The sequence below is a fragment of the Glycine max genome, chromosome 19 (genome assembly GCF_000004515.6).
Source record: "Glycine max cultivar Williams 82 chromosome 19, Glycine_max_v4.0, whole genome shotgun sequence".
Lineage (NCBI taxonomy): Eukaryota > Viridiplantae > Streptophyta > Magnoliopsida > Fabales > Fabaceae > Glycine > Glycine max.
This window is the reverse complement of record NC_038255.2, coordinates 41,340,396-41,356,142: the sequence shown is the minus strand read 5'-3', so window position 1 is coordinate 41,356,142 and position 15,747 is coordinate 41,340,396. Positions and strand designations below refer to the sequence as shown.

Below are 15,747 nucleotides of genomic sequence, written 5' to 3'. Positions count from 1 at the left end.
TCTGTATTTGCTGAAAGGAATTGTGTTTTCTTGAAAGGATGTTTTTGAAAAAAGAAACAAAATTTAAATCACACATGGAGGTATAAATAGAAAATTTGGGGTTGATAATAACAACTACCTTAAGTCAATTTAGAATTTTGATTGCCCAGCCTTATTATTAATTTTTTTAATAAAATAATCAATTTTTTGTTTTTTTAATATGTTTGTCTAACTGGTTAATGCTTAAAAAGCATAATTATACTTTTTTCAGAAGCTAATCATATTTTTTTAGAGGCATGCATAATTCTACACTTTGTTTATAATTGTTTTTTTTATGTTTAAACTTCAAACAAAGAGACCCATATCGCACGGTAAAACAAGTGAATAAGAGTCATATCCATTGACACTATGCTATTTGAAATATTATTACGACGAGGAAGCTCTCACAATAATTTTCTTCTCTAAAATTTGAATTTGGATATTTCTTTCCCAATAAGGCAATAATGTTTTAACCTCAACAAGAGACGTGATTAATTAATTAACAAATTGGGTTTAAAGTGAATGTATTTTACATGTATTTCAAAAATCACTAGAAAAACTTTATAGTAAGGGGTAAAATAGAGAGTCAGAGAGTATGTATAAAGTTGTGGATGGGCGGGGAGTTAAAATATTTGTGATCGAATGAAAGTAATTATATATTAAAAAAGTGAGAAAATAATAATGTGAATTAAGATCCTGCTTTGTTATAATTATTAAAATATTGAGATTGTTATTTAATTGGTGTAAAAATATTAAGATAGTATTCAATTGCTTTATTTTATTCTTTTTTTAATGTAATGAATTGAGGGTCCATGTAAAAAAAGAAAAAGAATTGAGGGTGATTGACTAAGTGATATTCGTTGAGTGGATCTTCAAGGTGAGTTGGTCTTCGTGTATTCATGGTTTTTCCACACGCCATGTTCATAAGAGGTTGCATATCTGTAACGGGTTAACGTCTAAGTTAGACTTTAGCTGAGTAAGAACACTTATAGTTAGAAAATGTATCTTGTTGTAAATAGGATCTTACAACAACAAGAATCCATTTAGTGCGTGTTTAGATCTTTGTAAATGATAACTTCAACGAGTAAGAACACTTAGAGTTGCAACATAAAGTATAGGATAACTTCAACGTAGAAGCAACGAAGATGATACTTCTTGAAAACAGAAGTTGGATGCAAAGGGAAGATGAAATCGGCAATCCAAACACACTTATATATGATTGACAATAACTTTTATGTCGAGAATGGTGGGACGGTTGTTGGATTATGTGTCAAAATTGAGCTTGAGCTAGGTGTTCAGCTTTGTAATTTGTCTAGAACACATTTAATTTTCTATTTTTTTTAGTTTTTTTGTAATTTTTTATACAATTTAAATTTGAAATTAATTTTCGTTCCTAATACGAAACATAATACTCTACGGAAATACTTAATACGGATTTAAACATTTTATTAATGAACTTACTCAAATATACCAATAACTTAAATGATCCCAAAAAGAATATATTCTAAACTAGTACAAAAATGAAAATCTTTCTTTCAGCTTATTTTAAAAATAAAAAAAAATCACTTTTTTTTTATAAACTTTAGAATAACACTTTGAAAAAAGGAACTATTTTTCAGAAAATAATCTATACTCCGATATATCCTATATGAATTTTGGGGAGTGTTTTTAGTTCTCATGGTATATATGAAAGAGTGCTCGGTATTTGCTCTGGTACAAAAAGATTCTAAATCTGATCTTATATATATTTGCACCTTAAGCCAAATAAACACAAACATATTCATCATTATTTCACAAAATTTTCTGTAACCAAGAATTTTTCTCGCAAATAAACACTTCAATAATATTATAGTTTATGGCAACCGGTGATTGCTAGAACTAGAACGGTGGATATGAGTAAGGAAGAAGAGATAGAAAATTAGAAATAAAAAATCACATGACATTCGCAAAGGTGGAAGAAGGTTAATGTTACGGTTAAGGAGGGTCGGGGTCGCGGGCCCCACAGTTTCCCATCTTAAAAGTATAAACGATAATGCCACCACCCACTCCCTTCTCTTATCAATTTTCTCTCCCCTTTTTTCCTTTTTCTAAAATAAAAAATAAATTAATTAGTGTAATTTTGTAATGTAACGTTTTCTTCCACCCTCGTCGTACTCTGTCCCTTTCCCTTACTTTCTCTTCCACGGGCTACCGACCCGTCAGGTGCCCATCCTCACACGTGCCTCCTCCTCCCAAAACTCAATCGCACGTGCCGTCCCTCACCCATACAACTCCCTTTCTGTGGTGCAACAAATAAAAGTTAGAGAGAGAATAATAACTCATGGAAGCAATATATATGGAGCGCTATAGAGATAGAGATATATATAGAGAGAGTGTATGTATGCGTTTGTGTGTGTGAGATAGAAAGAGAGAGAGAGAGAGAGAGAGAAAGAGTTGTTGACAAAAGCATAATTTTTTTTTCTTGGTCTTTGGAGGGTCATGTAGATGTAGCAGCTCCAATAGATTGGTTTATTTGATACCCTTTCTTCTTCTCTATCTTATTTTTGTTTTGAAATCTGAAACCTTCAAAATCGGTTTTGGGTGTGAGTGAATCTCGTGAGTTGAGATTTTTTTTTTCTTTCTTTCTATCTTTGCACCGATGAGGATCCGGAAAAGGCCGGTGCTTTTCCCTTCTTGGCTCTCGCCGTTGCGTCTCTCAGATCCCCACCTGATCAACCGGTCACCGGTGGTGGTGCAACTAAGCGACGCTACTTCCACCGCACCGAAACTTTCTTCTTCTTCTGCTGCTGCAGTGTTCCCTCACCATGCTGCTTCCGCGCCTTCGTCGAGCTTGGATCGTTGCCAGCCGTCTGATCAGCCTCTCCCTTCGATCGGGAAACGAAGCAACGGCTCTGATGATCCCTCCGGCATCGGTGAAAGTGGGGCACACGGACAGCACAACAAGCAAGACCCTTTGGTAAGTAAAAACACACACAAACACTAATTGTTTAATTTTTATTTCCTCATCTTTCTTTCTTGTTTTTTTTTATAAAAAATCTTTGGTTTCACTATTTCCGTTTTTGTTTTTTCGAAATTTCATGATGTGGGCTTTTACAAGTGCACTTTTGTCCAATCTCTGGCGAGTGGTTGTTGCCCGTTGGTGTAAAATTCCTTGTTTATTCATTTTTTTAAAAAAGAATTTTTTTTTCGCACACCCAGAAAGGGGCACGCTTGGGACAAGAACAAGATGCTATGTATATTTTGGTGTGGTTGATTTTGCAGGACGAGGTTGTTAGAAGGGAAGGTGAGAGTGGAGAAGACTCGGGAGAGAAGGGTAATCATAGCAGGTAAGAACGAAAAAGAGAAATTTTTAAGTTTTTTCCTTCATGAGATCTCGTAGTAAAAAAGGTGAAAAACACGGAGACCCATATCTTGATTTTAAGTTTTTAACAAAAAAGAAAATAATATTATCATTATCATTATTTATATATAAAAAAAAGAATCAATAATATTAGTGGAAAATACTGTTGAAGTTGTTTTAAATAAGAGGTTTTTGTAGCCACCATACTCTCCCACATCTAACAAAAGTTCTTGTTTCTTTTATCAAAATTGGACAACAACGGTTTGCACTAGAGGTGCACAAGTAGCCAGCACTCAAATGCTGGTCCCCAACTACACTGTGTTTTGTTCTTTCGAAAAATTACACTCCTACTTTCACTTCAATTCGCATCCTTTGGCCGTAAATTTCATGTATTCACGTAAATGTATGTGCAAATGTATGTTATGGTTGTGGGTCTTTCTGGGTCTTGTTTGTTTGTAGAAAAGGACGCTCTTTTGGTTCGGAAAAAACACAAGCTGAGTTGTTGCCACCGTTAAGCCCTTCTTCTACTCAAGGTAATGGCAAAAGATTCAATGCATGTAACAAAGTCTTGCTAGCTGGTGCTTTTTTATAACTGTGTTGGTGTTGCATACGTTGTAGATGGGAGATGGTACGAGGGAGAGAAGGCGATTCCGCTGAAGAAAAGGAGAGGGAACTTCGAGGAGAATAATAACAATAATGCTGCTACTCATAGCAAGAAGATGAAGGCAAAGATGAAGACGAAGATGAACAAGAAATGTTCGACGCGCAACAAGGAGGATAGCATGGGAGAGGAATTAGACGAGGAAGATGAAGAAGAGAAGAAGGTAGAAGAAACAAAAGCGGAAGTGAATATTGTGAGTAAAAAGAGAGCAAGGGGTAGTGCACTCATGGAAGGTTCTAGGTGCAGTCGTGTGAATGGGAGAGGGTGGAGGTGCTGCCAACAAACGCTGGTTGGTTACTCGCTGTGTGAGCATCACTTGGGGAAGGGAAGGCTCAGAAGCATGACAAGTGTTAGAAGCCGTTCCATTGCTTCAACTGCACCAAAGGAGGTGCACGTGCACCACTTGCCTGACCCATCTTCTTCTTCTTCTTCTCCTCCTCCTTCTTTTTGTTCTCTTGATCATGAGAATCAAATTGAGTGTGTTGATAATGCTGAGCCCTTTGGGGATGAGGAGAAGAAGCCAGAGATAATAATGACGAAGAAGAGGATGAAGCTTGGCATGGTGAAAGCCCGTTCCATAAGCAGCTTGCTGGGGCAAACAAACACCCAGATTGCTGCTGTAGCTCATGAGAATAGCAAGTAAGGCCATAATAAGTACAAGTGCAGAAAACGGTTATTATTTCATGTACTAGAGGGTTGAAACTTGAAAGATATTTTTAATACTATAGTTTAATTGTCTTAATACTTGGTGCCACTGCATCTTGTTCAACTTGGTGGTGCTTTATCTTATATCGTAATTGTGTTTATATATTTTGCTACGTATTAATTTTGCAATGCTTTCGTTATGGTTTGTGGGATTATTTTTGAGCCATTGCACTGAAATGATCATATGTTATCCAACGGATATTTTGGCCTAGCAGTGGATTCGATCATGATATCTGTGTGTCCTTTGACCAAGGAAACAACTTGGACTCTATCGTACATACGAAAATTTGTTATTAACAGAAAAGGAATTTAACCGGATAATAGATTAAGATGCATGTAATTAAAGATTAATATGCTATTGGTGGTGATATTACCCCTGCATGCATGGTGCGTGTCAACAATTGCACCCTTTAGTTAACATGGAGAATTTCCGTACATCGATGTTAAGTAAAGCAAATTGTTCGCCTTTATATTGTGGAGGTTGTAACTTGTAAGACACTATTTTGCAGTTTCAGTGAGTACTTTGTTTGTGTTAATCCGCAGTTATGGGAAATCATTTGCGGCTGAGGTTGATATAATTAATCGCAGCCGAACACATATATACGTGGGCGATAGCATATTTTTAATAAAATAAATTGAAAGCAAATGGCATGATTTTGTCCATAAAGAGATTGAGGTAGAAAGAGTTTTGGTTGCTTCGCTTTCTGCAATCAAATTGCAACAGAAAATTTGAGAAAGTTGTATACATCGGAAACAATTTTGCAAAGAGTTTAATCATTTGCAATATTCTCATCAATGAATCTGGCTGGTCTTTTTGTTTCTGTACCTTGTGATATTATAATTTGTTTTCATTGGCTATGACGAGCATTTTATTTTGGGTTTGAGAGCTACATATAGGAAACAGCAACTTTTGATTCAGATGAATGGACCCTCAATTCTCTTTTTCTTCGAAGACATGGCCTACATATGGCAGGTCAAGTACCCGAAAAATTATTTGCTTGAAGATTATAAAAGGGAATTCCTCGCAGACCAAAAGAAAATAAAAAACATCAGAACCGTGCCTCAAATCATCTCCAATATGTTCTGAAAACCCGACTAAGTTAAAACTTATAATAAACACGGGCAAAAATAATGTTGCAGTCAACAGAAAAGAACAAAATACCATGCATATCTCATAATTATTATATTTATTTTTCTTGTCGGACTATATGTTATATAATTTATATTTGCCTCATGATTTCGGGCAATTCTACACAACCATTTGATGTTGTTTTGTCTAGTTTGCGTCGAAAACGAAAAATGTGGGATTTGTCGCATAAAACTATTACTTTCTTATTTATAGAAAAATATTTTAGAGATGAAAACAATTGACAATAGAACGTACAAGGAAGGAGATTCAGTCTATAAAGGTAAAGTTTTCCTTGCCTTAAGCTATTACTGAAAAGCATGAGAATGTAGACCCCGTGATATATGTGTATATATAGACGATGTCACATAACATGCCCAGTCACATATAACTACAATGAGGATAAGTTAGTTCATGAGTATGTACTTTTTATTACGAATTACTCAGTATTATGCGTTTTTTACTGTAATTTCTAAGAAAAAATGGCTTAATGGTTTGACATGTATATGAGTATTCCTGCATAATAACTTTTTGTATGCATGGTCAATGCTTTTTATGTCCTAATTGTAGTAGTATGGTAGTGTCCACTTTGTTAATATTATAATATATTTTTCATTCTAAGGCAGTGCTTTCTTTTTTCCTTTATCTTCTATTTAATTTCCGTGCCAATTCCTTGGAAAAGTTTATATCACAACCACGTCTAACTTATGTCTCGAGAAAAGTCTATGATTTTGCATAATAGTAGAGACGTGAAGGGGTGGGATTTTAGACGACAGCTACTGAAAAATTTGCTACCTTTTCGAGTGGCTATAGGTTAGCATATATGTGTACTCATGTATTTCGTTGACTTGTTGCACCAAGGTAGGGCTAAAAAGGCGTAATTATATATACTTGGTTTATTTTGGTTTCGTTTATAGGCCAACTAGCATAGTTAAGCTGTTCTTACTTCGGTTTTATTTATAAGATCAACTAATTTTAAGCTGTTCGATTAAGAAGCTCCTATTCTGTGTGTGTTATCTGTGTTTCAGAGCAAGAGAAGTACGCGTACGTGCATTGCATGTTGTATTGTTTTTTACTGTCCTTGCTAAAGGAAACTCGTATATATTATTATGTGCATGGAAAAACTTTGTAACAAGAAGCTTAATTTGAGGGAAAGGAAGGGTTATAGATGAACATATATATAGGAATAGATACAGACATGAGAAATGCACCCTATGGAAATGAGCGTGACACAGTTTTTATGCATTTTGTGTGTCTTGAAGTGTTGCATCGCATTAGATACACTCCTTTAAAGCCAAGTCATATATGTAGGATACCAACATATGTATTACTCCTTACTTAATTTGACGATAAATGGCTTGATAGTATTTCATATTTCTGTTGACTAAAATGACTTACACGCCTCCACTGTGCTTCTCAATTACTCATTTTTTTACTCTAACTGGCCATTTTTTTATGTTTAGTTTTATTAACACGCATTTAATGTCACACACATTTAAAATAAAATAAAATAAAAATATTACACTTTTATGTTTCTAATAAAATAAGATATATTTTTGAATTAAAACCTTTTATTTTTAATAACTTAAGTTGGAGTGATGTTAACAAAACTGTTTTTAATTTTATAAAAAGATGAGAGTATATTCTTTGCAGAAATTAAACATTAGGTAAATTACCACCCAATTGTTTTTTGTTTTCTGTGAGAAAAGTACAATATCAATATTTGTTTTCGTTTCTGTGCCTTAGCCAATAAATATGACAGAGAGATTCTTTTTGATGGAGACGGTTGAGATGGAGACCCTATACCAGCACTTCTCCACAAAACCACAAGAGTCATGCCCTCCACCCAATTGCCCGGGGAGTCTTAGCTAGAATAAACTATGAAATCATGAGGAAAACTTAAGAGCAATTAATATACAAGGTTCTGTTCTGGTTGCTGGTGTCACAGTTCCTAGACAAACTAATTGAGTCATGTTCCTCAACAAAAGTCCTTAAAGTTCTCGACTAATATACATGCATTAACAATGTAATTAGAGACATGTACGATATGAGTAAGGTTGGTACTAGTATATATATCATGAACTAGAGTGTTTAATTTAGAAAGTAAAAAAAGAGTTACCATTGAGTGTGTATGCATTTGTTACATGGAAAATAAAGCGAGAGAGAAAAACAAAGGATTGGCGCTATAATAATTTGTAAGACTTCCAATTTGTTAAAAATATGGCTTCTTGGGATATCATGTATATTGCGTGTTGCTTTAGGTCTTAAATTATGGCATTGATGGATCATCGCAATTCACATGCATTAACATGTTTGTTATTGGTCGAAATGGTTAAAGGTAAGTGGATCCTTTTGGGTATATATATGTGGATGCCACTTGTCAATAGAGAAAGGGGCAAATATGCCCTTAAGCTTGGTGAGATGAGATGAGAGGAGGGGGGCCCAAACAGCAAAGCAAATCTTGCAATAGGTAATAGCATCCTTTCACTTACCCCAGTGGGATAATGTATTCAACGGCATGTGGCTAGAAGGCCCACCAATGCCACACCAAACCAAACTACGGAGTTAAGGTAAATTAATTAACCAGATAATTAGATTTTTTGTTATCGACAAAGGTTCTTATCTAAAATTTATTTTCATGTTTAATGAAAGACAAAAAGATCCAACTTTTTAAATAAAATTTTGAACAAATTAATACTTGATATTTATGTCCAGTGATGGATCTATAGGAGGCTAGCGTAAGTTTCGGTGGTTTTGGTCTTTCTTTCTTTAATTCTGAAAATTAGGTGTAAGTTCCAATTTATATATAAAATTAAATTTTCAAGTCTTGTAGTTTTTAGTATAATTACGTATGTTTAAATTTATTTGCTACTCAGAAAAAAAGTCTAAATTTATTTGCTAGCTTTTGACTTGCTCCTTAAATTAATATTTTTCGGATCTATTTCTTTATTATGTTTCTTAAATTTATTTTCTCAATTAATGTCTTACATATTATTATTTTTCTCTAAAGTTGAGATTTTAAAGTTGAGATTTTTTAATTAGTTATCACATGCAAGATAAAATAGAAATCCTTTTACGACATTTTATTCCGTTGGATGTACGTTGACAGCTGGCAAGGTGAATTTGGGATGTTTTATGCTAAAGCATAAGCATCTTTAGTTCCTCACATTCGTCATATATATGGTATAAAAAAATCATGTCATTCCATTAAAGGAAAAGACAATCGACCACCACAAGCAGTTACAACTTACAAATAAATACTTTATTTGTCTCATATTATTTCTTTTAAAGTAAAATATAAATCAAAAATATTAATTACACAAATTAATTATAATAATATATATGATTTTTTAACAAAAATATCTTTGTGAAAAAATTTAAAATATTATTGTCAAATATCAAGGATATTAAAAGAAAAAATATATATTTTTAATCTTTACGTATATTTTTAGTCAAACATGATTAAGGTCTGTGAAGGTACTCTTGTATAAAAAGAATAATAATAAATGCACATCCCATTTGGGGTGGATTAGTGTGGATGAAAAAGAAAAAAAAAAGAAAAAGGAAATAGAAAATAATAAATATGATATGTGATGAAAAAGATAAATAATGAGAAAAATAAAATGAAAATATGTTATAAAAAGGTGAGTAAAATGAACATCGTCATTACTCCTTTATAAACATATAAATTTAATTCTTAATTGATTGTTTATATAAAAAATAAAACATAATAGAGATTAAATCTACATGTCTTTTTTTAAGTTTGAAAACTAATTAAATTCTTTGATATGAAAGTATAAGGATCTTAATTATGTTTAACCAAACGTATAAAGATTAAAAACACAATTTTCTCTATTAAAAGAATAATAAATATTTTGAGAACAAATAAAACACTGAAATAAATATGCTGTGTTTACCCTAATAGAGAATATTTGTTTACCAGCACCTCGTGACTAAGCTAGTAGGTGTAGCAGAAAGACAAAGTCAATAGGGTGAGCATTGAATTCTAGCAAGTTAATGATGGAAATCACAATCATTTGATAATTGATTCAACCGTAGCCACGGTTCAGTCCCTTAAAAGGGTTGTACTACATAGAAGAATTAATCGATGGATCCCTTTACGATTTCAATTTTTCTTTAAGCAGTGAGATCTGGTTGTCCGAGCACTTTGTGCTTCAAATGGGGGAATGTGAATTCAGAATTAACAGTGGGACTAGTTCTCCCCTAGCTAGGGCTGGCATGGGTATCTCTCTGATTCTGCAATGATGGCATATGTAATCTAATACTTGTGATCATCATCGTATCACATATACTACTAGCTTAGGTAGCAGAAAGTACGCTAGTTTCTTGTGATTACTGTTTCTTTCTAGTTTCTTGTGTACTTAACAAAACATATTGCGAAGATCAGAATAATCAGATCACTATGGTATATGGTATGATACCATCCATCGTCCCTGCATTGTGGTGGTGGTGAAAAAATTCGTTACTGGATTATTCTAATTTCTATTAATGTCATATTGTGTGTTAAATTTTGTCTCTATAAAAATGGCATGATAATTAATGAATAATAGTAATCATAATTTTTGGAATATAAATGTGCATGAGATAAGATTTCATGTCGGATAAAAATAAAAAAATTAAATAATATATAAATGAAAGAAAGACTCAAAATTAAATTAATTTTTTTTTTTGTTAAAATGTAATGTTAATAAGTGAAGGAGATATTGTTAAATCAATGATCAATAACTAACTAACACAAAAGCGGATCTGTCCATTTTGTTACTACGTAAATAACACAAAGTCATCTATAGTTCTTATATTAATTTGTTTGCCGAAGTAAACATGACGTGAAGTTGTAAGACTTGTGTGTCTAGCCATATTTATAGCTTTCTGTTCTCGTGAAATTTGCAGACCAACTTATTCACAGATTTCATATTCTGTGCTCCAAAAATCGTGTGTCTTCCACGTGCTTGTGCTAATTAAAGGCAGCAAGTTAGGAACTTCCTCCAACAAGAACAGCTGTATCTTTCCTGAAAGGATGATTAAAATATAGCATTGTTATGTATAAAATTAATTATAATTATTTAGTGTCATGATAATGAAAATGACCCCTTAGCTTGCTGTTTTCACCTGTCGGAAGGCAGATAAATTAAGACTAAGGAGACAGCATTTGTTAATCGATATTCTGAAACATTGGTTAATTAAAAACTTAAACTAAAAAGTTTTTATAAAAGATGTTGTTAATACATTTTTATCATGTATTGATAGTATATTATTTAACATATTATTTTTTATTATCTACTATTTGTTAAAAATTACAAAATTTTACAGTCTCATTAATTCCTTATTTATAACGAACATCAGTCATAATTTATAATTTTTTTAATAAATTTAACAAAAAAAAAAAAGAGTCCATCTTACCTTCATATATACCTTAGTTCTATGATTATTTATAAACCTTAAATATATACTAAAAAAAAAGACAAGTCTGTTAAAAAGTGTATTATTAGTACTCTCAAAGTAATTTTTTTTTTATCAACTTTTCTATTATGTTTCTTTCTCTTCACTTTTTTTTTTAAAACAAAAAATGAAGAGAGAAGTAAACTTATACACCCACCCTTCTTTGTCTTCTTTTTTAATCATGATCCAAATTTGTTTTTTCTTCTTATTTTTAACACTAATAATCTATTTCTTCCTATATATTTCTTTTTTAATTACTAAATTCAAATAATTTTCATTTCTCTCGTTTCTTATCTTTCTATTTACTTTACATTCTTTTTTTATAATCATTGTTTTCATATAATTATTTCATTATAATTTTATAATTTTTCATATTTGTTTTTTTTCTATTATTTTTAAATTCCTATTTTTTTACTTTACAAATTCTAAAAAGAGAGTAGGAAATATATTGATAAAATACCAAGTTAATTTTAATTTATGTCTTTATTTTTTTAAAAAAAATCGTTATATATATATATATATATATATATATATATATATATATATATATATATATATATATATATATATATATATATATATATATATAAAAGAAAAATTGATACATAAAAAGGATAGATTATTATATATGGATTGAATATGTGGAATGATTTTTGTCTTTTAGCTGAACAAATAAAAAAAAATAGAATGAAGCGATTCTAGCCAGATCTACCCAAAAGCTTGGCTGAAGAAAATAAAAGGCACTAGTTTAATTGAACTTACTGACTCTGATTTGGCAATTGTTTGATCTTGATCAACAGACCTTTTGGCAATGTTTTGGTTAGGATTTTTCTTGACGATTCTCTGGCTTGAAGTTGATTTCCCAAAATCAGTAGTTGGTCCTTCTTTGATGTAAAACGCTGCGTTGTTCACCTTATTCTGTTGCCCCACATGGTATGAATCGTTGAATGGCCAATAAACTAGACCGAATGGTTCTTCACGTTGTCCAGAATTGCTTACAATTACTCTCTCTGGCATAGTAACAGCTCGAATTATCTGGTCACTACCAACTTCTCTTGGTACCTGACTTCTACGTCCATGATGGGTTGAATATGACTTTGCCAAATCTATTGAAAAATATGAGTCACTATATTGGTTACTAAACGGTGTTTCCGAATGATCAGAAAGTGGAGTCAATTTATCCCGAAGTGGTGTTCTTTCTTCTAACTTCAATAAAAGTTCAGCAGGACTTAGTTCTTTTTCTTGTAATTCAAGTTCACTAATAATCTTCATCTTCCCACTCCCAGTTTTGTTATGCTTTTTCCTTGGACTACTGTATAATCTCTTGTCCCATCCAACGACTGCACCATCAGAATTTTCTCTGATTCCCCCACCAATTTGTTGTGCCACCAAACTCATGATCTCATACTCATACCCTTTGCAACTATCACCAACACTTGCACTAACCCTTTTGTGTTCCACTTGGTAACTCGTGAGTTGCCTTAACAAAGGGCTTGATTGAGGGAAAGACGGGTTTTGAAACAAGTGGGGCTCCAAGTTTTCAAAGGCACAAACTATATGAGTATCGAATTCACACATGTTGCACCTATATAGCCACCCATTATTGTAACTGGGTTTGTTGCACAAGTCACAGAAGAAATCATACGGTGGTGAAAACTCAAGCTTGATTTTGTGGGGGTGGAAGGTGATTTCGAGGGACAGGGGAAGTGCAAGACACAACGAGTGAAAGAAGATGCTGCATTCGGCACAGTGGTAGCAAAAGCCCGTGACATGGTTCCCACATGCCACGCAGTTGAGGGTGGCTTTGGTGTAAGGTGATGATGATGATAAAGGTATAGCAAGAAGGACTAGGTCGTGGCTTGGATGTGAAGGGTGGTTTGTGATCAAGGGCATCTTGTAGCACACATGGTGAAGAGAAAAAGCACATGTTTTGCACTGGTAATAGTCCTCACCATGCTTAACTTTTAGCTTGCATCCAAAGCAGCTTACAATATTATTGTTTTCTGTGGAGGGTGGGGTGGTACAGTCCAAAGGATGTGGATGGCTAAAGTGGAAAACATTTGGGTCCTTGTGCAATGATCCCATTTCTCTTTTTTGTGAAAGTACTTGAACAATTGAACTTGTCCATCTATATATTACTGAGTTGTGAGGTGTTTTTTTTCCTTATCTACTGTTTTCTTTCTTTGGTGGAATAATTGAAAGCTAGCTGTTACTGTTCTTGTTGTCTCTAGATGCTATGCTATTCGGAGTTATAGAAAATTCTAACGTGTGTTGGTTGGGGGCACGTGGCTGATTCTTGGTTGGGATTTCCGTAGTTTTGATGTTTTGGATTGTTCATCTGTCAAACCGAGGTAAAAAAAGGTTTCGGGTGAAGGGAGAAGTGCGGGATCAATTGGATAGCGTGGTGACCTAAGAAGAGTTATATTTAATTAGGTTAGGTTTCTACAAAGATTCCCACATTTTAGTCGCCGGACGCTCTTTTGTTCTTATGTACCATACGGTTATGGCCTTATATATGCTCACTGCATTTGTTTTCTTCTTGTAAAAAATTTATTAATCAAGTTTTTAATTTTTATGCATTTTATCCGATGTGTCACCATTTTTTTTAAGAAAATAAAACGAAATCATTTTATATTAATATAATCATGAAATATATAAATATATAAAATTTAAGTGATAAAATTTATAAAATAATAAGAGTTTAAATGATAAGATTTACAGAAATTTTTTTTTACAACGAAACCTTTCTTTTCTTCAAAACCTTCTGATCCACTAAAGAGAAAATAGTATATAAATATTTACTACACTTTCTTACAATCATAAATTATATATTTAGATAGTAATTAGTAAGTTGTTTGTTTTGCTAATAATTACTTTAAAATACAAATAAAATATAATTTCTGATCAGTTACATGTAAACATAGTGCATAATATTAAATTCATATAACATATTTTCTATAACCTTCTATTACTTTAAACAGAAGCAACTTCCTGAAACCAACATTATATAAGACTGGCGGTCAGAAGATAGGTTAAAATAGTTTGAATTGATCGAGCTGTATGAGTAATATATCACTAAGTTTGCTCTCCCTTTTACTCAGCGGCTAATATTAATATTCTTTCTTATTTGACTTATAATTGTATATTTTACACTCAACTAATTACTGTTTTGCCATTTTACTCCACACACACACAATGAGATAAAAATCCGTGTCCTCTTCTTACTCTACAATCTCTAAGTCATTTAACTTATTCAATTAATAGATAATTTTTTTAAAAAAATAAATCACTTGTAATATATCGAAGTCGAAGATTCTAATTTATAGTATATGAGTAAATATGCAATAACAATGTTCACAATTTAGTTCAATTTATAAATAAAAAGTACGTAATATGAACTATAAACATTTTAAAAAAAAGGCAGATAGAGAGAGATTGCATTAGATAACAGACTTCAAGAGAGATTCGTAATCATATGGTGAACAGAATGTCAACATGATGCACAACAAGCGCTAGAAAGGCAACTTAATTTAAAAGCATAGTTTCACTGCTAACTGTAACATTATGGATTGTTGAAAACAATAGGGCCCCTTACAATGTGACGTGGGCTTCTCCATATAAGGAACCTGATACAATTTTCTTACTTGCAGTAAATGTGGCTTTCACAATCACAACTACTTTGAACTTTGAAGCTCATCTTCTGCAGGTTTTTAGAAAAAATGAGGCTAGTAGGCTTCACTGTGATTTCCACTCCCTTCCGTGATCTAATGGTAGCACTGTAGATTGTTGGAGCAGGATCTACATTGGTCACTCTTCTTCTGAAAAATCGTACTCTTATGCCTTTGTTGCTTTCCAAGCCAAATTGCATTGCGGGGTAGTTATAGCATCGTGACCTGGAATTTATGAGAGAACAAACTAAAATTGCTAAAACTGGAACCATTTTCATTTGTAACCATCATGGCATAAGAACTAGATATAACCAAAGTCATCAACATCATAGGCCAAACCAGGGCTCACACTTCTTGGGTTCAATTGACCAGAACCATAGACAAATTCTGCCTCGTTGTTAACTCTCCTGCTCATAGGTTTGGCTTGGCTTAACAAAGGTTATATAAACAAATTGAATTCACCCATCTCAAAAAATCTCTAGTTGTGACCTATACTTGTGAATTGTCATGCAAGGCCTTCAGATTGAGCATATATACGACACAAACAAATCAACCAAGATGTCAATTCCAGGAGCTGCATTAAATAGATTATAAAACACCTTCAGTTACCCTCAGTTCTGAAATACCAACCTTTTGGTCACTAGTAAAAGCATAATAGAGAAGGACCACCAACAATAGGAAGGTTGAAAACTTGTAACTATTAATAGCTTGAGAAACATTTTGAAAATGTAGTAACAAATGGAGCTTGCCTTTGTATGTCATGGCTCTT

The 15,747-nt window shown here is 32.8% G+C and overlaps 2 protein-coding genes across 2 annotated transcripts; one reads left to right on the top strand and one right to left on the bottom strand.

Annotated features, from left to right (window-relative positions):
• The first annotated feature begins 2,316 nt into the window (after positions 1–2,316).
• On the top strand, positions 2,317–4,761 carry LOC100810559 (uncharacterized). The gene is made up of 4 exons (XM_003554167.5): positions 2,317–2,974; positions 3,280–3,344; positions 3,818–3,891; positions 3,977–4,761. Exons 1-4 carry the CDS (start codon positions 2,657–2,659, stop codon positions 4,660–4,662), a joined length of 1,143 nt encoding a protein of 380 aa, XP_003554215.2. The 5' UTR covers positions 2,317–2,656; the 3' UTR covers positions 4,663–4,761.
• Positions 4,762–10,436: 5,675 nt separating this feature from the next.
• LOC102661734 (uncharacterized) lies at positions 10,437–13,884 on the bottom strand. The gene is made up of 2 exons (XM_006604326.4): positions 12,073–13,884; positions 10,437–10,880 (listed from the first exon to the last, which is right to left on the bottom strand). Exons 1-2 carry the CDS (start codon positions 13,393–13,395, stop codon positions 10,830–10,832), a joined length of 1,374 nt encoding a protein of 457 aa, XP_006604389.2. The 5' UTR covers positions 13,396–13,884; the 3' UTR covers positions 10,437–10,829.
• Positions 13,885–15,747: the final 1,863 nt, after the last annotated feature.